This window comes from Mauremys mutica, chromosome 2, assembly GCF_020497125.1.
Source record: "Mauremys mutica isolate MM-2020 ecotype Southern chromosome 2, ASM2049712v1, whole genome shotgun sequence".
Taxonomy (NCBI): domain Eukaryota; kingdom Metazoa; phylum Chordata; order Testudines; family Geoemydidae; genus Mauremys; species Mauremys mutica.
The window spans coordinates 220,902,861-220,926,258 of NC_059073.1; the positions used below are offsets into that span (position 1 = coordinate 220,902,861).

Sequence of the window (23,398 nt, forward strand, 5' to 3'; positions counted from 1 at the left end):
GCCACCATTCATTGAGATGTGTCGTCCATACAGATTCTATTCCCAGTGTACACTTGCTAAATGAATGTGATAGCAATCTTGCACACATGGGGCACATTCACAGTGAGTGGAATCTATGTGGACTACCACTTGAAACATTTCTCTTTCACATGATCATTTCTGTGCATTCCACCTACTGCTGAACTGCATTTTTAATCCTGTACTTTTTCAAATGAAAGATACTTACCATACTACTTCAGCCATTTAAAAAATTGATTTGTTTTTCCTTAAAAAAATCAAAGGGCCCCATATCTTTTGAAGAAAAGCTCTGCAACCACAAAAACTTCTTTTTATTTGCCTGTGATTACAGTAGCAGAACTTACACCACTTTTACTTTCATGAATCTGTGCATGTGTTTGGGAAAGAGGAGGTCAGTGAATCAGGCTGTTAGGTTCATAAGATTGTATTTCTGCCCAATATGGTAAATGTTTAACCCAGTGTATAACCCACACATATCATTAAGTGTTATTGCCTCTACCACTTGCTTTATTCTGACTGTCAAATTCAGAATGGATAATCTCTTTACTGGATATAGTATAAACAAGCATAGCAACTGAGAATGACATTATGGCCAAAATTTTCAAAAATGGCTGTTCAGCTTCGGTCCATCTTTCAGCACCTGAATAATTGGCCTGATTTTCAAAAGGTGCTGAGCACCCACCAGTGGAGAATTAAGTCAATGGCAGATGGCGCAGCACTTTTGAAAATCAGGCCACTTATTTAGGTACCTAAATATGGGTGACATAGGAGCATAAATTTTAGGCAACCATTTTTGAAAAAGCTTGGCGTTTATGAGGAATGAACAATCTTTAGCAGAAACGGCAGAATCCAAGATGATTAAGTAGTGAAGAAATGAAATATGTAACCTCCTCTCTCATATCCTCTTCGTGACTATTACAATCACGCAGCATGAAATACATAAGCAACTTGCACTAGCTCACTTATTGCACAAAAGGAGGTAACCAGGCCATCCTCTTACCCTCAGAAAATGAGACTTGAGTAGATGAGGGAGGCCACAACCATGCTCTAAAGAGATCCACTATCAGAGTGGAGAAGTGATCAGCTTCTAGGGAGGTGACTCCACCATCAGAATACTGAGCCCCGAAGTCTCTCCCTTCTACCCCGTGAAATCACACAGCAGATAAGAAGTAGGCATCGGGGTGGGATGATGGGAAGGCTTAAGTGTTATGTTGGAAACTCCCAATGTGTTACTCTTTAAACATTTTCCAAACCTCAGAAAGATTCAGGTTCAAGGATAGATAAAGATTTAGGTTTAGGAGGCACAGTCAAGGAGCGGGTAGGTGCTTCTTTTAAGACATCCCGGTTCATCCATATTTAGCAAACTGTGAGATAGCTCCATTTTGCCTACATATCAGAGCAGTCCCTTATACAAAGGTTATTTCATCTCAGATCAGCAATAACCTATCCTCTTCAAATGAGTTTGAGATCTTCCCATTTTATATAATATCCTGTAAAAATCTTCAGGGCTATCCAAAAAACAAACCCCAATCTGGAAATTTCACTATTGTGCATTGTGCAGAAGATACACGGAGTTGGAAATCTACCCTTTCTGGTGTCTGGCCAAATCAGATTCAAAACACAGAGGATGTTCCCCTGGGCACAAATTTAGTTACACAAAAAATACCCAAATACCCAATTTTGATAATTCCCTTAATGATACCAAGACAAGTTACAAAGAAAATAAACAGAAACCTATTTATTCCTTTCTAAAACTTACTACTCTGATCTTTTTCACTCCGGCTGAAACTGAAACTCTAAACAAAGGAAACTCTAAACAAAGGAAAACTTCCCTCCTTCCTTTTGAAACATCTTGTTCCCCCATTGGTTCCTCTGGTCAGGTGTCAGCTAGGCTAGGTGAACTTCTTAACCCTTTACTACCCAAGGAAAAAAAAAAGGTAATGCTTGGGTGTGGTGGCAGCGATACCAAATCTAAACTGGTAATTAAGCTTAGAAGTGTCCATGCAGGTCCCCACATCTGTACCCTAAAGTTCAGAGTGGGGAAGGAACCTTGACGAGTCTTCAAATAAATAGAAGGTTGTTATAAAGATGATGGTGATCAATTGTTCTCCATGTTCACTGAGCGTAGCAAGCAAAATTTATGTTAGATATTAGGGAAAACTTTCTAACTCTAAGGGTAGATAAACACTGGAACAGACTTCCAAGGGAGTTTGTGGAATCCCCATCACTGGAGGTTTTCAAGATCAGGTAAGCAAACACCTATCTAGGTTTGAGATGGTCTAGGTATGCCTAATCCTGCCTCAGTGCAGTTGGACTAGATGACCTTTTGAGGTAACTGCCAGCCCTACATTTCTATAATAAAGAATCATACATAAGGTTGGAAAGTTGGAACAAGATAATTAAACAACCCTTCAAACTTCAAGAAGAATATAAATAATTTAATGGACAAAAAATATTATCCCTGTGTACAAAATGCATTTATTTTCTAGTTTCTTTCATGATGTTCTGTACTTTTGATGTGTCTGATTTCTCATTCAGAATATTGCTTACTTATGTAGGATTGACTGTTAAAGTACAGATGGTATGAACCAACTTGCCAGAATACCTTGATATTAATCTCTATTCAATCATTTAACAATAACCTCATTATGCGAGAGAACTCTGCACATACAGTGCTTGTACAATTTTCTGCCAATCATTAAAATCAATTTAATTTTAAACGAATTATATGGCTACAGCATAATGTAAAAGGATCTCAGAAGTCACATCCCCAGTAACAACAGCAAAAATAAAATAATATTAATCATAATAATAAAAGAGAAATCCAGCTACCCCCTCCAGGGACTGTGAACTCAAACTGATAATTTAAAACTAAAGCATTTTATAGAGTTCATATAGAGGGCATTCGAATCAAATGTGTGAGCGAGACTTTTGTAGTTCACAAAGCTGCCTTTCATTATTTACAAATTATAAAATTCAAGGTATTTGGCTGTCTGTGATAATAATTCTGCAGCTGCTAATATTTGTGTTTCTCCAGGTTATTTTACATTTTAAAAAATTACTGTCAGGGTCAGTATAATAGAAATGCTTCACGTTGCTCAATATTTCTATTAAATTTCCATATTTCCAGGGCTGAAATGTCAGCTATATTAATTTGCCATGGGCTGAACTTTGACCTTCTAGGTGCAAGGGAGCACACTTTTTTTCTGGATGCAATTTTCAAGAGGCAGAAAACATAATTTAGACGACTTTTACAACTCTAAGGACAAAATCTTGCACTCCTTACCCAGAATTTAATTGGGCAAAACCCTGAGTTCATGGCTCAAGAATGTGCCTTATTCTACACAGTATGTTTTTAAAAGCAAAAGATTCTCAGTCTCTCTTATTTGTTTGGCACCTGTATAACACAAAGGCAGCTTAAATATAGGGTGGGGAAAGAAATTTGACAAGCAATTAGTCCCTGATATTTCGAAATATTTATGCCCCTATTTAACTACAGGCATGCCAGAAACCCCATTAAAGCCCTTGGGATGAGATAGGTTTGTCAAGCTAGGCACGTGTTTGCAGATCAGAGCTTTAAGATGGTATAAAAAGTTTGATATTTAGTGGGGAAAACATCCCTATTCAGGTCAGCTTTAATTTAAGCAAATGTTTCCAGTTAAGGATATGTTTTAGTGCTTTCCTGAATCAAGGCCTTTAATAGCTGTGATAATTAACTTTTTGAAGCAGTCAGTAACAGGGTTCCAAAGGAGGAATTGTGACAAACACCTTTGGTTAGATGATCTGTTGGGTCAAAAATTCAAGTTAAAATAGGCTAAACATAGACTTGGTCAATAGGCTACATAGAACATGTTTTGTAAACTTACATGTTTTAAAAACTGTAAATAAATACAACTTCGTTACTGATGGTTCATCGGTTAAATAACAACATTTACAAATTGTCTAAGCATGTATATATGATGGAGCCATTAGTCTATCATGTAAATAATTTTCAATTCACTGTTGCCTAAACACAGATGGACATAATTGACCATATTAGCTCCACTGTGTCAACTCTTGTAAACTTCTTCTATGAGGGAGGTCTCATTAAAAACTGGGGATTAAAGGCACCCAGGGTCAGAGCCTCAGCCGCCATCAATTGACTTCAGTGCAATATGCCTATTTGCATGAGTCAAGGATCTAGCTCATTATTTTTCTGTCCGATTGTTTACTTTGTACTTCAGGATAACTTCAAGTGAGGCAGAGAAGGCTGCATAATGATCATGTCTGCTAGCTATCTGGTGGTCAGCCAGCCCTTCTGAGAACCAAGCCTTGGATGAGCAAAAATCTTAAAGCCCACAAAAATTCCTTAGTCAATGTCTTTGCCAGCTTCTCTGGACGGCGATCCTGGCAGACGGCCTCCAGCAGTCCAAAGCCACCTTTGGTGATTGCTGCACTTGTTACTGTAGTGGGGCTTGTCCTCAAAGAGTATGTCTACACCATCATAAACCCCACCACCACCACCAGCTGGCCCATACCAGCTGCCTGGGCTCACAGAGCTCAGGCTAAGGGGGTGTAGATATTGGGCTCAAGCCCAGGCTGTAGGACCCTGCAAGGGGGTAGACTACCAGAGCTCTGGCTGCAGTCCAAGCCCGAACAGCTACACCACAATTAAACAGCCCCTTAATCCAAGCCCCATCAGCAGTCACAGGCCAGCTATGGTGTCTAATTGCAGTATAGACATACCCAAAAAGACCATCACTGACCAGTAAGGAGACATGGTTAGGGCAGACAAAGAATGAACTGATTTAACATGTTCTCTAGGCAGCTTCTTCTGGCAGAGCTACTCTGGAGCTTCCTAAAGAGACTATAGCTGCCCTTCCCAGGCAGACCCCTCAATAAAGAAAGCAAGAAGAGTACTGTTTCCCTGCCCTACTCTGAACAATATATTGAATAGAGCTAGTGGTAGAAAGGATAGTGTGGACACACTATGATATCTACAGGGCAATTGTACCCCTGGATTAGGTGAGGAATGTACGCTGTCAGAGAGGAGGGATGAGTGACTAGAGTCTATTCATTTGTTTTCCCATTTAAACAAAAACACCATTTTATAACCATAACTAAGGCGAGAGAGAGAGAGAGAGAGAGAGAGAGCACTGCTTGGCAACCAACCAATTAAGCCGAACTCTGCTGAAACTTATTTATACTTTGTTCCTGAAAATTACATGGAGAACTGCATAAAGAGAATAGCACTGTGCAATTTGACGTATGAGTCATGTGGCGATTTTCTAGGAGGGTCGGGAGTGTCCTTATATCCAGGGCAATTTTTTTAAAATTCCTGCCACATGGTGCAATCTGGTCCATGTCAAAAGCAAAAAACCACTATTCAGAAGTAAATTTCTGGCAGGGATGATGTAGCTATAACCAGCGAAGAGAGAAACTCCATTACTAGCAGGGAAATTCCCCCAAACCTTCCCGTTTGTTGGTAGAATTTTAAGCAGAGCTTCTAGGGCCCCCCCAAGAGTAGTCTCCTGTTTATTACTGGCTGCAGGTCCTTGCAAGACCATCAAACGCACAAAGATAAAGTCTTGAATTAAGGTTCACATGAAAAACACAGGCTTAGCTATTTCAAAGCATTGGGCCCATCTAAGAGGGGCAGCTGTAATTAGTTGGGGCACAGATATTAGTCTTCCTGCAGCCTGCCAGTTAGGGGATGCAGTAATGCTAACTCCCAAATGTTGAAAAATTATGAGTTAGACTCCAAAACGTCATGAGTGGCTTTAAAATTATGATTTAAAAAAAGTTGGGGGTTCCTATTTTGACCTCTGGTTTGGGAGGCAGTTGCCTGCAGAGGGCACTTGGGTCACATTTTCAATCCTGTCTCCACGACCATGAAGGCTAGAAACCTACCTTTTTAAAAACTGAAAGCAGGGATTCGTGCCTAATCCCATGCCTTAAGGAGCTGATGCTTTAGGAAACATACTAAATATTGCAAGACTCTCAAAAATTGGCAACATTGGAGCACCTTCATCAAACGAGTGATATCATCAGATGCAGACAAGCACTACTTACCACCTATGTGTGTCAAGTCCTAGAAAGTAATCTCCCCAAGGTAGAAACTTTATTTGCCTTTATTCCCACCCTAGGAAAACAGATAATGTTAGACTTTTAAGAATGGGTAATTCCATTTATAGAGGGGAATAAACACATTTTCTCCACCTATTTTATTCCAAGTATCATGAACAACCATAGCACATATATTCTGCCCAAATGGAAATCTGCTGTAATCTGTCAATGTTTTTAACTTAAAAAAATGAATGAAAATCAGTGCATTTCTATCAACAAGCAAGTGGCATTGCACCCCTGCTTTGAGCAGGGGATTGGTCTAGATGACCTCCTGAGGTCTCTTCCAACCCTAATATTCTATGATTCTATGAAAGCAATCCAGGAGTGAGAAAACAATGTATGAATATGGGGCCAATCTGTCAGCAGTCAGATAAAGAGATACTAAAATAAACAGTTCTGTTAGAAATGGTCCCTACCCTGCAAACCTTTATGCATGCGAGTAACTTTATACTCAGGTAAGTAGTGCTACTGAATAAAATGGGACTACCCCCATGAGTGTTTGCAGGATCAGGCCCAATGATTACATAACCACAACATTCTACCCACACATGAGCATGAGCACCCAATCATTCTGCTTGCCTAGGCACCTTTCTCTTCACCCTCATAGATAACGGAAGTACTCAAAAGATATACATCTTGGATCAGAATCCAAAGGAAAAAAGAAAAAAAAAAGATGACTACTACATTTACTAATTTCCCAGCTGCCTCTTGCCCTAGGCTCACTCTGGACCCAATTCAAAGTCCACTGACATTAGTAAAAAGACTTCCATTGATTTCAGTGGGCTTTGGATCATGCTCTAAATCCACTATTTTTTCCAGACTCCTTTTAAATGTTATTCTATGTCTGAAGTTCCTGAGAAATTTTAAGATGATTTCCCAATTTCACGCTTCAGTTTCTTTTTTCGTCCCACATCCTCGGGACAATAACTCTTTTATTCAAGCTTCCACATTCTTGGGAAAATTATCTTATCTCTATGTTAGTCTCACACACTGAGCACAGATGGAAGAGAATCATCTTCTTGTCTGGGATTTAAAGATATATGTATGTTTACATGTCCTAAGATCTTTCTACAAGATAACTAAATTGTTCTTATTAATGCTGTTCCCCTGATGGGAATATTCAAATTGTTTGTTGTCCTTGTCTCTCTTGTGGTTCAAAATCAGCTATGACAGTAAAATTATTCTTGGGCCTTTTTCTGCCTCTCTTACTCTCACTGGAGTAGACTGTAACTTTAAAACTTGCCCTGAATAAAGGGCAGTGTTGCTCCATCTCATGAGCAACCAGAGAATGAGCTGTGACACAGAGAGGCACCATTCCTTCCTTTACCCTTCCCTTGCTCTGGTAGAGACCAGGGAATGGGCTAAGATACTTCACTCCTTTTCAGGCAGCATCTTATCCCCTCTGTACCCATGGCCGGTTACTCCTCTGTGGGAAAGTAGGGAATGAAGCCAAGGCTCCTCCTATTGCCTGCCCCTTCCACTCCCTCCCTACCCAGTGGCTTGCAGCAGGGACTATCAGGCAAGTAGCCCTGTTTTCCTGCTCTGCAGCTGCAGTCTCAATGAGAGCAGACTGTGTGTAAGGGATGTAAGGTAAGCTGTGCCACCCATCCCCTTTACTCTCCTGCATAGTCAAGTAAAGGCTGTAACAATCTGCCTCGCTGAGTAGTACCTTTCCTGGTGAGTAGTCCCACTGATTTCAGTGGAATGATGTATGGAGTAAGGTGCTAGTCCTCGTGAACAAGGATGGCAGAACACAATCCTCTGTTTATAGGGGAGATGGATAAGATTTAAGTGCAAACACCTGTTCTTCCTCAAAGGAAAACATTGTAAAGAGCAAGGTGAACCACAACGTAGAAATACAGGGTTAAATACTCAGCTGGTGTAATAAGGCATAGCGCCACTGACTTCTAGGTCCTTCTCCCCCTCAAATACATAGCATTCAAAAATAGTTTCAGAGAGAGTTGAAAAAAGAAAATTTGCAGAGACAAGCACTTTTAAAAATAACCTTAAAACCATAAGTTGGAGCATGGGCTAAGGGATTTAGCTGCAAGACTCCAACTGCATTTCCAAAGAGTCAAGTGGTTAAATCCCGATGTAACCCTTTGGAAACGCAGGGGTAGGAAACTGCCCAAGCCAAGAAATTCACATTTAAGGCTGAAACATCATCCAGTTCTACTTTATAATTCACACAAAGATTTCTTTACATAACTCCCACTAATGCTGGTTGGTGTTGGATGAGGAAATCCTCCACAGACAAAGAGGACAATCTATCCCATAATATGATGTGTAAAACAGACCACTGCATGGAGACTCCAGAACAGCTAGGCACAACAGGGGTGAGTTAAGGATAAAGGTTCAAGCCTGAACTCTCTCATTTCCTGTCTTCGGCTCGTCTATGCCAGTTCCTTAATGCTATATAAATATCATTTTTGTGGATGTGATTGAATTACCCACAGCTCTTCATGCCAGCATTAGTGGATTTCTCTGTAATGAGAGAATGTATTTCACTGCACATATTGTTTCTAACTGTTAAGTGTACCAGCTGCATGCCTTCTGATAGCAGCACTAGAGGGCTACCTCATTATGAGGTGAAGAGCACTTTACTGCTGGCATGGAGCCCAATCCTGCAAGCCCTCTGCACACCAAGCTCTCAGTGAAATTCTCAAGAGGAAGACATGCACTTGTTTGTCACTAAGAGCAAATTAGGGTTGCCTGGGGTCCGGTTTTCGACTGGAATGCCTAGTCGAAAAGGGACTCTGGAGGCTCTGTCAGCACAGTTAAGAAGTGGCACAGTGGGGCTAAGGCAGGCTCCCTGCCCGGCTCCGCATGGCTCCCAGAAGTGGCCTGCATGTCCCTGCAGCACCTAGGCACAGGGGCGATCAGGGAAGCTCTACGCGCTGCCCCCACCTTGAGTGTCCCTGAACCTCGGAGCCAGGCCAGACATGCCAGCCACTTCCGGGAGCCACGTGGAGCCTGGCAGGAAGCCTGCCTTAGCCCCAATGTGCTGCCAAGCAGTGCAACCTCAGGTAAGTGCCGCCTGGCTGGAACCCGCACCCCACACTCCAAACTCCAGCCCCAGGTTGGAACTCCTTCCCGCACCCAAACTCCCTCCCAGAGCCCACACCCCAAGCCCCTGCCCCAGCCCTGAACCCCCTCCCACATCCAGACTCCCTCCCAGAGCCCACTCCCCAAGCCCCAGCCCCAAGCCCCCTCCCATATCCAAACTCCCTCCCAGAACCCACACCCCAAGCCCGTGCCCCAGCCCTGAGCCCCCTCCTACATCCAAACTCCCTCCTGGATCTCGCACCTCCTCCCACACCCCAACCCCAACCCCCTCCTGCACCCAAACTTCCTCCTGGAGCCCTCAGCCTGCACCACCTCCTGCACCCCAACCCCCTGCCCAGTGGCCAGCTCACCTCCGCTCCCCCGCGACAAACCTGGGAGGGAGGGAGGGGGGAGAAGGGGTATTGCGGCACACTCAGGGGATGGCAGCGGTGGAGCGGAGGTGAGCTGGGGCTAGGAGCAGTTCCCGGCCCCCCCGGGTTACTCCCCACACCCGCGGACCCAGCTCACCTCTGCTCCGCCTCCTCCGAGCGCGCCACTACTCGCTTCTCCCTCCCTCCCAGCGCTTTCGCGCGGCAAGCCTGGGATGGAGATGGAAGGAGGGAAGCACGGCGCGGCGCGCCTGAGGGTGGAGGCAGTCAGGGGAATTGGGGAAGGGGCAGAGTTGGAGAGGGGGCGTGAGCAAATTTTCCACCCCTGCAAATTTGTTGGCCTAGGCGATAATACACCGCTGCCCCTGCCCCTGCCCCAGCCCTGAGACCACTCCCACACTCAGAACCCCTCAGCTCCAGCCCAGAGCCCCCTCCTGCACCCCAAACCCCTCATCCCTGGCCCCACACCCCCAGCCAGAGCCCTCACCTCCCACACACCCTGAACCTCTTATTTCTGGCCCCACCCCAGAATCTGCCCCCCCCAGCCAGAGCCCTCACCTCCTCCTGCACCCCAATCCCCTGCCCCAATCCAGTGAAAGTGAGTGAGGGTGGGGGAGAGCGAATGACAGAGAAAGAAGGGATGGGATGAGTGGGGGTGGTGCCTGAGGGTAGGGGCGGGACAGGCGGCAGGGCAAGGGTGTTCGGTTTTGTGCAACTAGAAAGTTGGCAACTCTAAACCAAATGCTGAGTACTCATTGTTTGATGTGCTGACAAGAGGCGCTCCTTTCATAGCTGACAGTCCCTGTATACTATGGTGTAAACATGACTTTGCAATCTGCAATGGTAGAAACTCTGACATTTTGGGCTCCATGTGAGATTGAGTGCTGCTGGATTCCAGATTTTAAAATGCTAAATGGTTCTGAGATGTTGAACAATTCTAGTACAGTAGCTGAAATATGATTTAAGAAGACAATTTAGGGATACTTTTATAATTTGCTAACCAGCAGCTACCAAATGAATTATTAAAGTTACTGAGGTGCAGAAACACTTCTACAGAAAAAAACCTGGAGATAAAAATGAAGACAAGATAAAAATAAAGGACAGTAATAGAAGGAAAGAAAGGCAGGAAAAAAGGAGAGGGAAGGAAAATTAGTCTATGTAAGAGTGTTCCACATACCTAGTCTCGGTGTGCCAGAGCTATACTCAGGGCTGCTCTAAATTGTGCTGGCAAATAATGGCTCCCACGGCCTGGCTACACTGATCAGGCCCCACAGAACACACATGGTGTGCTGGTTCCACCCCCTCTTACCCTGACATACTCACCTCCTTGATGTGAAACACCTGTAGGGCTGGCTGGCCTCTTCAGCTGCTGCCTTAACAGCAAATTTAAGTCCCCTTTGCAATGTGGGAGCAGCACAAAGGGGACTTACAAAAGGCTGGACAGCTGGTCTCATAATTAAGAGGAAACTCTTTTTCTTTAAATCAAAGTGTAATGAAAATGACAACAGATCAAGCAACTACCAGTAGTTATCAAATACGAAGTATTCGGGTCCATGTTACACAGTGCCAGGGTTTTTGTTGGTTTGTTTGTTTTGTTTTTTACTGCTTATTGGTGATAGTGAGAAATCTTGTGATTAAATACAATAAAACATTTGTTTCAATGTTGATATTTAATAGCTGTACCATTATAGCCTTCTACTACTATGAACTGCAATCAGAGTCTTAAAAGAATTCTTAGTATAATTATTATATTCGGAAGTGAGCAGAATCACTGGTTGCATTGCTTTTAAAAAAAAAAGTTTTTATAAGCACCTCAATAGATGTATCCTGGCTGAATTCTTCAGCTTTCTGTTAGCTGTATGACAAGGCATGTGATATATATTCATTCATTTGCTATGCAGTGGAGAATGCATTTAACAAACTGCATATTGAAATGTTTGTGCTAATCTACTGTACAGTAATTTTAAAAATTCACATCCATGGTCTATCTAATTGACAATCCTAAACTCAATGCTCATTTCAATACAGCAATCAAGAGGGACACATTAGAGATGAGCTAAGGAGTAGGCTAGTGTTTGAGTTTTAGTTTTACCGAACTAAAATTGGGATGGCTCAGATACAAAGTCTATTAGTAAAAAAAAAAAAAAGTAAGCTTTTAGGTTCTGTCCATGTGCATAAAATGGGTGAACTAGGATGTTTTTTTCTAGTCAGAAAGGCTTTCACGGTACTAAACCAGGAATGGAGACAGACCTGGTTTACAATCCAAAATAATCAAACTTCAAAGCTAGTGAAAAAAGGTTCTGGTTTTGATCCAACTCTAGTACCCATATACAATGATTTTTTATAAGGATGGAACTCACAACCCTGGATTTAGCAGGCCAATGTGCAAACCACTGAGCTCCCTCTCCCATCCCCACTGTATTAGTAAATTCCAGTGAGAAACAGACTAGATTCTGTGGATAATTTATGTTGGTTAAATATACTTTTACACATTGCAGTTATATTATTTTAAGGGCACACAAAACTGGCATGATTAACCCACAGATATATGATGATAAATGATTATTAAAGACAAAAAGGAAATAGTTTCTAACCTCAAATAATAATAATAAGTAATTGTTTAAAAAACCAACACACCACATCTGATCATTGCAAGATGTCCCCTTATTCCTTCTAATTGCCAGATCCCGTTATAAAACAGCTAGAATATTTATGTTCTTCTTGAATTAGTGAATTAATCAAAATAATTGAAGTTTCACAAGTAGCTTATAACCTGTGGAATATACGGTCTCTCTGAATATGGAAGCTGTGGAATAGAAAGTTTGTCTAATATTTATATGACCACCATTCTGTAAGGAACATAAATGTTACACTTATAACCTGTCAAAACGATATACTGATAATGCCCTGATCCTGCAACGCTTTCAGTCTGAGCAGACTCCTGGGCATGCATGAAGCTCCATGGAAATCAACAGAATCCACTGTGGATGCACTGATGTGAAGCTCATTGTAGGATCGGGGTCTATGTGTGCTCCAGATTACCATTACTGTATTTATTTGCAGGAGCACTGACTTTGAGCTAAGCACTTTCCAAACACTTAAGGAGGATGGCCCCTGCTCAATGAAGCTCAGATGCCAACGGGATATGCAGAGTACGCACTTGCAGAAAAATAAAACTTTTCAAATCCCAGACATGTTGACATCATTTTAATATGAAACTTCAGTAAGTCATTCCATTTTGCCTGTCTCTGTTTCAGAACAAGGACAGACGCCTTAGCTGATAAAGCGGTGAGAACTTCTCTCTCCAATGAGCAGCTTTTGAATAATATTTTAGTCTTTTGGGTTTCTAATACACGTCTAACAGAAGTGCTTGTTCCACATATCATTCCGGGAAGTTACCAAATACTTGCAATGAAGGACGTTGCACATTACATAGTGCAGAGCTCTTGTCAATGCCTGTTTGAAGTGGTACGGGAAAATATAGCAGCTGAATACAATGACGTCTTTGTTTTATTGCAGATAATATTCAACAGCTTTGCCGTTATAGCCAGTCTTCCATTTCCCCTTGTACAGAAGTTCCAGAAATGCTGTTAGATTTTTGCCATTTTGCTTAAAGTGGTGCCCAGGTTGTTTGAATTTCCTGACTTTTGGTTATAACGATTATTGTTAGCTCATAGTATAGCATAAGGAGAACATATTTCTGAAAATGACTGAACATTGTTTGCATCTTATCTGCAAAGAGGGAGATTATGGAAGAAATTCTACACAAATGCCATCAACATCAAAGGGGTCTCCATTCTCCCCTCAGTGTCCTGCACATAATTCCCATTAATGTTAATTAGTGAAAATTAACTAGCGCTAGGCACAGGCATCAAGGGGAGATTAGTCTCTTTAGGAAGTTAGAGAGCGACACTACAGTTCAATTAAAGAATCTCCTGCTTCTTTCTCTGATCATTTTCGTATTGTAACTGTGACTGTAGGCACTGACAGGCAGAATCTCTAATCTAGCTAGCAAGTGTAACAACAGCAGTGTACACATAGCAATGGGGGCTTCAGTGCTGAGTAGCTACCCGAGTTCAAACCTGCTGGGGAGTCTGGGTATGTACTCAGGTAGCTAGCCATGGCCACCATATCTACACTACTATTGTTATCCAGGCTAGCTAGGTAAAATCTAGCATTGGTAAGCCTACCTGCACTACAATCACACCTCCATATGCAGTGTACACATACACTTGTCATTTGCTTTTAAGTGTGACAACTAGGGCAATATCCCTGGAAAATCTTATTGAATCTAATTTAAGAATCTTTTGAGTCCATTTCTTAAATGCAAAATTTATGTATTATGGTGGGATCATCTGTAACTTCTTTAGGGAGGAGACATGGCCAATGTGAACCTCGAGAAGTCTAATGAGCTTCAAAGGACTATTTTGAACAATGTGCCAGACTAGAAGGAACTTTGAGGGCAAACAAAGTTAAGTGATTTTCCTAGGAAATATCTGGGAAGAGGCAAATACAAATTCCCACCTCCTGACCCAACCTTCTGAAGTTATGCCCTGAGGACAGAAACATTGTCTTTTGATTACCTGTTACGTGAGAGTATAGGAGTCACAAAGTCTTCTCTGGTTCCCCTATGCTGGGAACGACTATGGTCCCTTCCATCCTGCTCTGTGGACAAACAGCTTGATTGTTTATTATTATTTATTTGTATGGGCCTTTGTGTGCACGTAGGTGCATAAGCAAAGCACTTACTGAGAGTAAGACAAATCAAGTCTTGCCAATTCTCAGGATTTTATAATGAGCTGTGTGTTTTTTAGGATTCTTTTTCTTTAAAGCCCCAGCTCCTGGAGTCAGGTGATTACATGAGAAATTCAGCTCTCACTTTTTAAAAAAGTGGGTTTCTTGCCCTGAAGGTTGTGGAGAAGAGCTTCAAAATGTGACCCCCTAAAGACTCAAAACACAGAAGGCAAATAAAAAGAGCCCACCATGTATTCTTTTTTAAAACCACATAATTTTTAAGCCAGTCTAATGATTTCTGAAGATGTGGGGTTGGCAATACTCCCAGTCAATGAAATGAGATTTTCACTTAAAGGCCCTCATTCAGGAAGGACGCCCTATCTGCGAGCATATGAACAGTCCCATTGATTTGCTCAGCTTGGGCCTGCATGCTGGTGGGCAGATTCACCAGTCAGGGAGGAAAACTGAAGTCCCAACTACAAGATAGTTTAAAGTCCCTGTCCCCAGGGCTCACTCTGCCAACAAGGCCCCCAAAGGGAGCAAATAAACTCCAAATACTCAGTACTAACCACTCAAGGCTTTTCCAGTTTCCATTGGCTGGGAAGAAAGAGGACAAACCCATCCCTCTGATAGTCCTTTCTATCTGCTATGGACAGTTACCTTCTCCATTTCAAAGTACTTCCCTGGCCAATCAAGAATGGCAAATAGAAAGAACATGATGCATGTGGTGTTAAAACAGGCCATTGCATTACCTTATTTTGTGTAAATCTCCTTCACTCACTCACTCCTCCTTACCCTGAATCCTCCTATTTCAAACACAAGGGCCAATTCTGAAGTCCTTACATTGAGTAATACTTCCATAAGTACTACTCAGTGTAAGTTATGACTACAGAATCAGGCCCACAGTTGGTAAATTCCTTGGGACAGGGACCTGGACTTTAGCTTTCTATAAAGCCCTATGCAGCTGTATGAACAAACATTATATAAGACGAAAAGGCTATAAGAGATGGTGTGGGTTATGTATTGTAGTATGACTAAATAATTATGCTGATGGAATTCACAAGGCCTGATGCAAAGCCCATTGAAGACATTGGGTTTCTTAACACTGATTTCACTGAGCTTTGAATCAGGCCAATACTCATTAAAATAAACTACAGTTGCTTATACTACTGGCAAGGGGTTTCCACACAGAGAAAGAAAGCAGGCAGGGATTGTGGGAACAAAGTAACGGTTGGTGTCGGAACCATAGCTGTGAATTTCTTAAGTTTTAAAACTATTAAATTCCACTAAATCTCTTGTAAACAGTAATATAGTCTCAATAATGGCTCAATCTCAATCTAATATTTGGTCTGAGAATTCTTGTATATTTATAGTTTTGGTTAAGTAAAGAATTCTTAATAATGTAGATTCTTCTCCCAAGCCAAGGTAAGTTCTGAAATAATCATATATTTTCCTAAGTACATCTGCAAGCAAATGTAGTTTCCACTCTGCTTTGAACAAAGTATGCATGTGCATGAACACACCCAGGGATATGGCCCACACTTAGCCTTCCTTTGCTTTGCCTTTTTTGTTAGTTTAAATAACAAAAACAAAGTTTAAGTGAAAATTATGATAATTTTGATTTCACAGTGCCTAAAAATTCTAGGTGTTTCATAAAAAAAAATAAACTGACAATATTTAGTATATATTGGTAACATACTTGTATACCTATGGGTCTCCCCACAATAAAATGAGGCTAATCATAATAAACTCTCTAGATCAAATTGCTGTATTATCAGCCCATCCACCCACCTCCTTCCTGCAAGCCTGAGTGGGGAAAAAAGTGAGTGTTGCAGCATGTCCATCAGGTCAGGAAATCTGGGCTATGATGGAGCAAGAGGAGACATTTAGTCAATGGTGTGTCACATTCAGTAAGTCTCCTATATAGAGCACATGCCCATCTGTCAGAAGAGTTTGTGAATCACCCACTATGGTTCCTGATAGAATAACAACAAATGCTATTTGTCCATTGGATGGTTTAGGGCCATAGATGTTTTCAGATTCTTAAACATTTACATTAATGATAAGCAAACATCTCAGTGCCTAATGGACATATCCAGCCGTGCTATTACGGTTGACTGGCTGCATGTAGAAAGTATGCTGGGGGAGTGTAGCAGCGAAGAATATAATGAAAGAATGGAAACACTACATTCTCAAACAGGTCAGAAGACGCTCATTGCATTTGTTTATCCTGCTCGTTTCTCGAAGCCTTCTCCCCTACAATAAACAAACAAGTGATTATAGCAGTGCCCTTCACACGGCGACAGACAACTCACAATATTCCTGTTGAGAACTCTCAAGTTTCCCCCCCCCCCGAGGACTTGAATTATAATTCATCTGGGGGAAAAAAATGTTTTCTGTACCAAACCACGAGAATTCTTCCCTCTCCCACAAGCCTCTATTAAATTATGTTCATCCAACTTGAAAGGGAATCAGAAACTCTTACTGACACTCGGTCACACTCCAGTGAAATGATGGCTACATCCTAAGTAGGGAATGTTGCAGGTGTTCATTTATTAGCTTAACTAAGTTATTTTTGTGCCTTTCTTCCTTACAATGACAACATTCATGTCCCAGACAGAGCACTCTGCAATGCTCTGGGCATTTGTTGACCTAGGGTTTTGGTTTCCCTGACAAAAAGGGGTGGCTAAGGATAGGATTAGTTCATTACCTATCAGGGGAAATTTTAATGTTTGTCTTTAACCATTGAAGATATTCAGGAACTACAGTAACAGGGAGATAATACAAACAATTTTACTAGGGTTTTTTGTTTGTTTGTTTGTTTGTTTTTAAAAGGGTAACAAAGTGAAGAAAAAATAATACATACAAAGCCTGCATTTAAACATTACAAAGACATTCAGCTTACACATTGGAGTACAAAGCTGTGAGTCAACACAGTTTTGAAGTTAAGATACAGGTATCTGAAACCAAAAGTTCATTATATTATACCAATGTGGGCCTTAGGTAGAAGTCCAATTTTTTTATAATAATATTAGTAACAACTACCACCACGCAGAGGTCTCCTATCACAGGGTAAAAAGCTACTTCTATGTCACTAGGTTGGTTTGCTTTTTTGTTTGTTTAAATAATAATCTAGACATCCCTAAAATTAGTTACCGAGCACATGATCACTCTTCAATTTAAAAAACTATCAAGTTCAAATTACGTTTTTTCTTTTTAATGTTTAAGTGCAGCCCCTGCCCTAAAGAGCTTGCGAGAGGAGAGAGACACAAGCAATGCAAGCTTGCTTAATCTATCCTATCAATGTGCTTCACCACTATTCCGAATGGACTGTTTCTGAGGAAGACAAGTGTAAGCCAGTGGTATTCCCTCACTGTCCTGAACAGAATCTGCAAACATTGTATTTAGTCCAAACGTATGTCTTACCTGGGATTTGTCTCTATTGGTACTTCAAACAACAATGAAAACAAATCACAACCTTCACTTGCCCCCCAAATTTGGCTGTTTCTAGGGTTTCCCTGGAGAGACTTCGCTTCCTCAGACCTTAGTTTCCTCTGCTCAAACCGAACAGCTGAAGTGTAGTAAATGAGAAACACTGGACACCCAGAGTCAAGCAGGAATCAATCTACATCTCCCTGAATAGTTCTAACACCAGGTAATCCAGGGAGAAAGCTCCATCATTCTGAGGTTAACTCACTTTTCTCACCTCTTCAGTCAATGGCCTCTATGCTAAAGTATACAAGAATGCCAATTATTGCTAATTACAATGGGGGGAACAGATTGCAGGCCTCTATTCAGATTATACTGTAATATGGATACAATGATAACTAGCTTTAATGTATCTGAACCTCTACATTCCACTGTATCTTGCAAAGACCTGCTACTTAACTAGTCAAATGCAGATACTGAGTGAAATGCTGGCTCCACTGAAGCTTATGGGAATTTTGCCACTGGCTTTCACCCACCGTCTAAGCACACCCATTTACACTATGTCTGAATTTGTTCCATTGTCATTATATCATGAATTCGTTTGGAAGATGGGAGACTAGGGTGGTGACTTTTTTTTTTCTTATTTTGAATCTTACTGCGGATAGGTTATACCTTGTTTTAGCCTTTATTTTAATTAGAACTGGTTGGAAACATTTTTAAAAATACAAAAATGTTGACCAAAAAACATGGGGGAGAACAGCAAAAGTTTTCACCTCTGTTTTCCTTATTTTTTGGCCATCTCTAATTTAATCATTTCACTCTTGTTTGTCTTTCCTATCACAAAACTAGAGGGAATAAAATAAACTAGGAATCTGACTCTCACTCCCTTGAGGCAAATCCATGACACTTTGAATGGGAAGAAGATCCTTTGCCTCACAGAAAATATGGCTCAGAGTCATAGAAGAAAAAACACACTGATGGCAATCACAGCAAAACAGGAAACTTTCTGTGCTTAGAAAAACATTTAGATACCAAATTCTGGCTCATCTTCCACACAACTCAGTCCGACTGGCTCACAGACTTATCAGTTTCTGGGTTTAATATTTTTGTTGTTGTAGTTGTTTTAATTCAGTCCTTTGATTTCAGCCTGGATCACACAGAAATCAAACACTGCCGGAGGATAAAGAGATAGCTAATCCAAGCAAGGAAAACAAAGTAGATGGATATGGTAAGATTTCTGAAGGTACATTTCAGGTACAAAGCGGTAAGGTACTAAATCCAACCATATGCTGATCTAGAGTATTAGAGCAAACCAGTTTTAAAGTCAAAGACTGAGTAAAATGTAGGTTAAATTGCATTTAAAGGATAGATTTAGCACTGAAAAACTAATGGCTAGAGCACGGCAGACAGGGACAGTATTCATAATGCATGCAAACTTCATAGAAAGAAATTTTTGAGCTATTATATTTAAATGTATAACCAAAAATGTATAAAATGTTCAACTACAACTTGTTAAAACTCACAGGATTTCACGGTTTTAAAATATATTTGTATATTAAAATTTCACAATAGGAATACACGTTCTTAGTATAACACATATTTTACCCTGTAGCAGGGGAAAAATTTTCAAGCAAAACAATTTTTGTAAAAAACAGTAATTATTTTTCAAAATTGTCCACTCTTTTATGACCAAAACCAGCAACTAATATTCTTCATTTTCCTCTCACCTTTTATCCTTTTTTAAGCCCCTTTTTGAGTGGCAAACTAGGAAATGGGAAAATTAAAAGGAGGGATAAAGAAAAAATGGAGAGAAATGAGAAATAAGGAAAACCTGAAAATATTTGACTAAAAAATGGTGAACATTTTTGAAAAGTGAAAATTCTGCTTTAAAAACAACAAACAAAAAATCCAAATGTCTAAAACTTTGTGTGTTTTTGTGTATTTGTTTTTGTTTGTCTGTTTTTTGATCAGCTCTATTTTCACCTGGGATTACAATAGATTATTGATGTGCCTCATACATTAGTGACGGCCAAAGTGATTTCTAGGCAAAGTTTTATAAGAATTTTGGGATTCTTCTGGGTGAAACACATTATTTTGCATAAAAATAAGGTATGATTAGATTAGGGAAGGAACTTTATATGTTGTTTGTATAAAACAGTACTTTATACATTTTTCATTCTACAATCTATAAATATTAAATGTTAATTATGTTTATCTTAATTTTAATAAACATGTTTTGACTGAGTTAAGAGGATCATGTATGTAACAATGGGTCATACAATTATGCTATAAAACATTGGGTACGTCTTAGGAATCAATGGCAATATTAGTATATTAATATTATTTGCATGGATTAGTTATGACCAAATTTCTAAATTATGGAATTATGAATGTGGATTGAGATGGGTTTAAAAGGCTACGTTATAAAAAGTGCAAAGCAAGCTAAAGTCATATTTTCAGAGATTTCTTGCTCAATTTATGTGAAAATCCAAGATGATGCATAAATGAAGGAAGATTACCTTTACTATTCATATATTCCTGGTTTATTTTTTTCAATCATACCTGTTGCTGTACCAGTTAATAAAGTCCCACAAGATGTACTATAACTTAAGTGCTTTGTACAGCAAAATAAAGTTTAAAGCAACTTTTCTGAACAGCAGTTACAAGAGATTTTCAGGATCAAAACCATACATGAAAGAACAAAACGTTCCAGTAACATTTTTCTTATTTACTTGGTTACTGCGGAGTTCATGATGACTTCTTTTCCTTTTCTTATATCTGAACAGTTTGACAGATTACTGTGACAAGGTTACCCTTAAATTGATAAAAGGTTTGATATTGTCGGTACATTTGTCAAAAATATCTGACATCACTCATAATGGAGTCTGCACTACGAGCATCAATGGCACTCCGGTCTGCTATTTTCTATTCAGAGTGCAGTGCACACCACATAAAAACATAAAATGGAAATGTATAAAGGTCAGGAGGATTAACTAAAGCAGCCACTCATCTTATCAAACACAAAAACGCATGGTATTTCTATGGTTTTAACTAAAATAGAATCTATTTTTATAGCCACACATCAAAATGCACTTAAAAGAAAGTTGAGTGTAGTTTAAAGAGTAAGCATCCTACTAGAGTAAAATTGGAAATGGAAATGTTGTACTATGAGAAATTTACTCAGTTGCAAGCATTTTCAACATTCCCTTGGCTACTGCAGAAGAAAAAAAAATTGTTTTAAGAGCTTTCTTCCTCAGACCTGCCAAGCATCATACAAAGTGTCTATCACAGTATTTCTGATCAAATCTAGGAAGTGCATATCACACTGGATAATATTTACATGTATTTTAATTTAACTTATCATATATCTCAAAGCAGCATCAATTTCTGTTCAAATTCTAGGTCTAGGCTCAGATTGATTCTTACATTACTAAATCCATTTATCAAGCTCTACCTGATATCCTGATTTGCAATGGAAAGTCTTAAAGGTGCCATTCAACTTTGGGGTGAGGGGGAAATACTATAAATACAGCATTGTAGGATTCCATACTTGCTGTGTCTGTTATTTCCCTACCAATGTTCTCATTCTACAACAAAAAATATATTTTTCTTATTTCCAGCCTTAACAACTCAATATGGGACCTGAAAGACAAGCTGGGTTATTTCCTTCTTGTGCATCACCACCAGTAATAAAGATTTAGCAAATCAAATTATACCCTCAGCTATACCTGTATTATCCCTTATAATCAACTCATTTGCTTAGGTAACTGCCCTGTGATTTGATTTTAGCAAACAATTCTGTTAGTTATGCACCAGGAGGAACAAAATTTAGCTATGTGGCCTCTGAAGTGTTAACAGAAATAAAAATCAGTAAAAACTTATATTTGTCGCTACAGTTGGCAGAAATTACTCCAAATATACACAGGGAGCAGATCTGTTGAATAAGAGGGTGACAATTTTACATCATCAGTTTTAGGAGGACATTTTGGTACAAGCCCATATTCACTTGGTAATATAGTTCTCAAACTTCAGACTTGACAATGAGACACAGCAATCGAAAGATGCGACAAATGACAAATGTGTTTTGTTGTGTTTTGTGTGTTCTGCCATGAATCAGAATTCTTTGACTGTAAAATCTCTCATAGTAGATGTTTTCTGATTATGTGAATTAACTAAATCAAAAGAAAAAAAGAAAAGAAAAAACATCGAAAAATAAATTCAGTCTTATGAAGCCATGACACTCAATTAATTGGATGTCAGTAGATTTTGAACCCTAGATTTTCAGATCTCCAAGCACAGACATCAGCCATCTGAGCTAAAGGAGTCAGTGTTATTCTTTATGTTCACCTTTCACTACCAGGTACATCATGCATCTAAATTCTTGTTTTTAAAATATAAAATCTATATATGAGAGCTTAAAATCTGGCTTGGAAATTTGTCCCTATAAATACGATGGTCAAGTGTATTCATTTCAAACTGGAGGACATGAAATATTTTAATGGCACTTACGGCTGGCACAGCTTGATAAGGTCCTGGTCAGTGGTGCCGGGTGGAAGGCCTCGAATGTACAGGTTGGTTTTACTCAACTGTTCCCCACTGCTGTTGTTGCTGCTGTTGTTGCTGCTGTTTGTGCTGGGGCTGGGAGGAGCCATGGGGTGGGGAGCTGGTGCATAGGACTGCTGAAAACAAAAAAATCTGTTACTGGAAAATAAACTCATCACCAGCTTGTGTGTCTTACTGAAGCCGCTATGAATTCATGGTAGTTCTGTCCCACACACATACTGCAATTAATTCTGGGCCCGGAATTTATTTCCCCCGTCTTTTACCTAGGGCAATAACATACAATAAACTTTATTTTTTAAAATCTAAATTAATAGCAGTTGATAGATTATGCATGCACTTTATCCTACTCACAAGATATGACACCACCACGCTGAATATTTAGGAACAACATTTATTAAATGAAGATGACACACAGCACATGATTTAACTCAAGCTACGCTATGACTGGGGCCCTACAAAATTCACGGCCATGAAAAATGCATCCCAGACAATGAAATCTGGTCTCACCCATGAAATTTGGTCTTTTGTGTACTTTTACCCTATACTACACAGTCATCACAGGGGAGACCAGCGTTTCTCAAACTGGGGGTCCCAACCCAAAAGTGGGTTGTGTACGTGTGTGGGGGGGTCCGCAAGGTTATGGTAGGATCAGGGCCCCTACAGTTACAACAAGGGGAAATTTCAGATTTAAATATCTAAAATCATGAAAATTATTATTTTTAAAATCCTGTGACCGTGAAATTTACCAAAATGAATTGTGAATTTGGTAGGGCCCTATCTATGACCCACTCAGTGTGGGAGTTCACTGAGGAAATGTATTGTCTTAAGTTTTAAAGTAGGTGTGGGAGCTGTTACCAGGAATCTGATGTGTATCCAGCACATGCATAAAAAGGCAACAGGTGCTATCAGCCCTAGGAAAAGAGAGACAAGGTTCCCAACCTAAGTGCTGTTATGCTGGGTGTAGAATGGATGGTCTTGACAGTATCAAAAGATCAGAGACTAGGTGATCTGTCCTTAAAATCTATGAATATGCACAAATCACACAACCTAGCTGAAAAATGGCACTTATGAATGGAGGCAGACTTATGAGGCAAACAATGTCCTCAATACGTTCC

The 23,398-nt window shown here is 40.1% G+C and overlaps 1 protein-coding gene across 9 annotated transcripts in view; it reads right to left on the reverse strand.

Annotated features, from left to right (window-relative positions):
* RBMS3 (RNA binding motif single stranded interacting protein 3) overlaps positions 1 to 23,398 on the reverse strand; it is a 939,633-nt gene that overhangs the window by 435,474 nt on the left and 480,761 nt on the right. For all 9 annotated transcript variants that reach the window (XM_045008010.1, XM_045008014.1, XM_045008013.1 and 6 more), the window contains one exon: positions 22,230 to 22,399. In XM_045008010.1, coding sequence (XP_044863945.1) covers positions 22,230 to 22,399 — 170 coding nt within the window. The remainder of the gene's footprint in view (positions 1 to 22,229; positions 22,400 to 23,398) is intronic.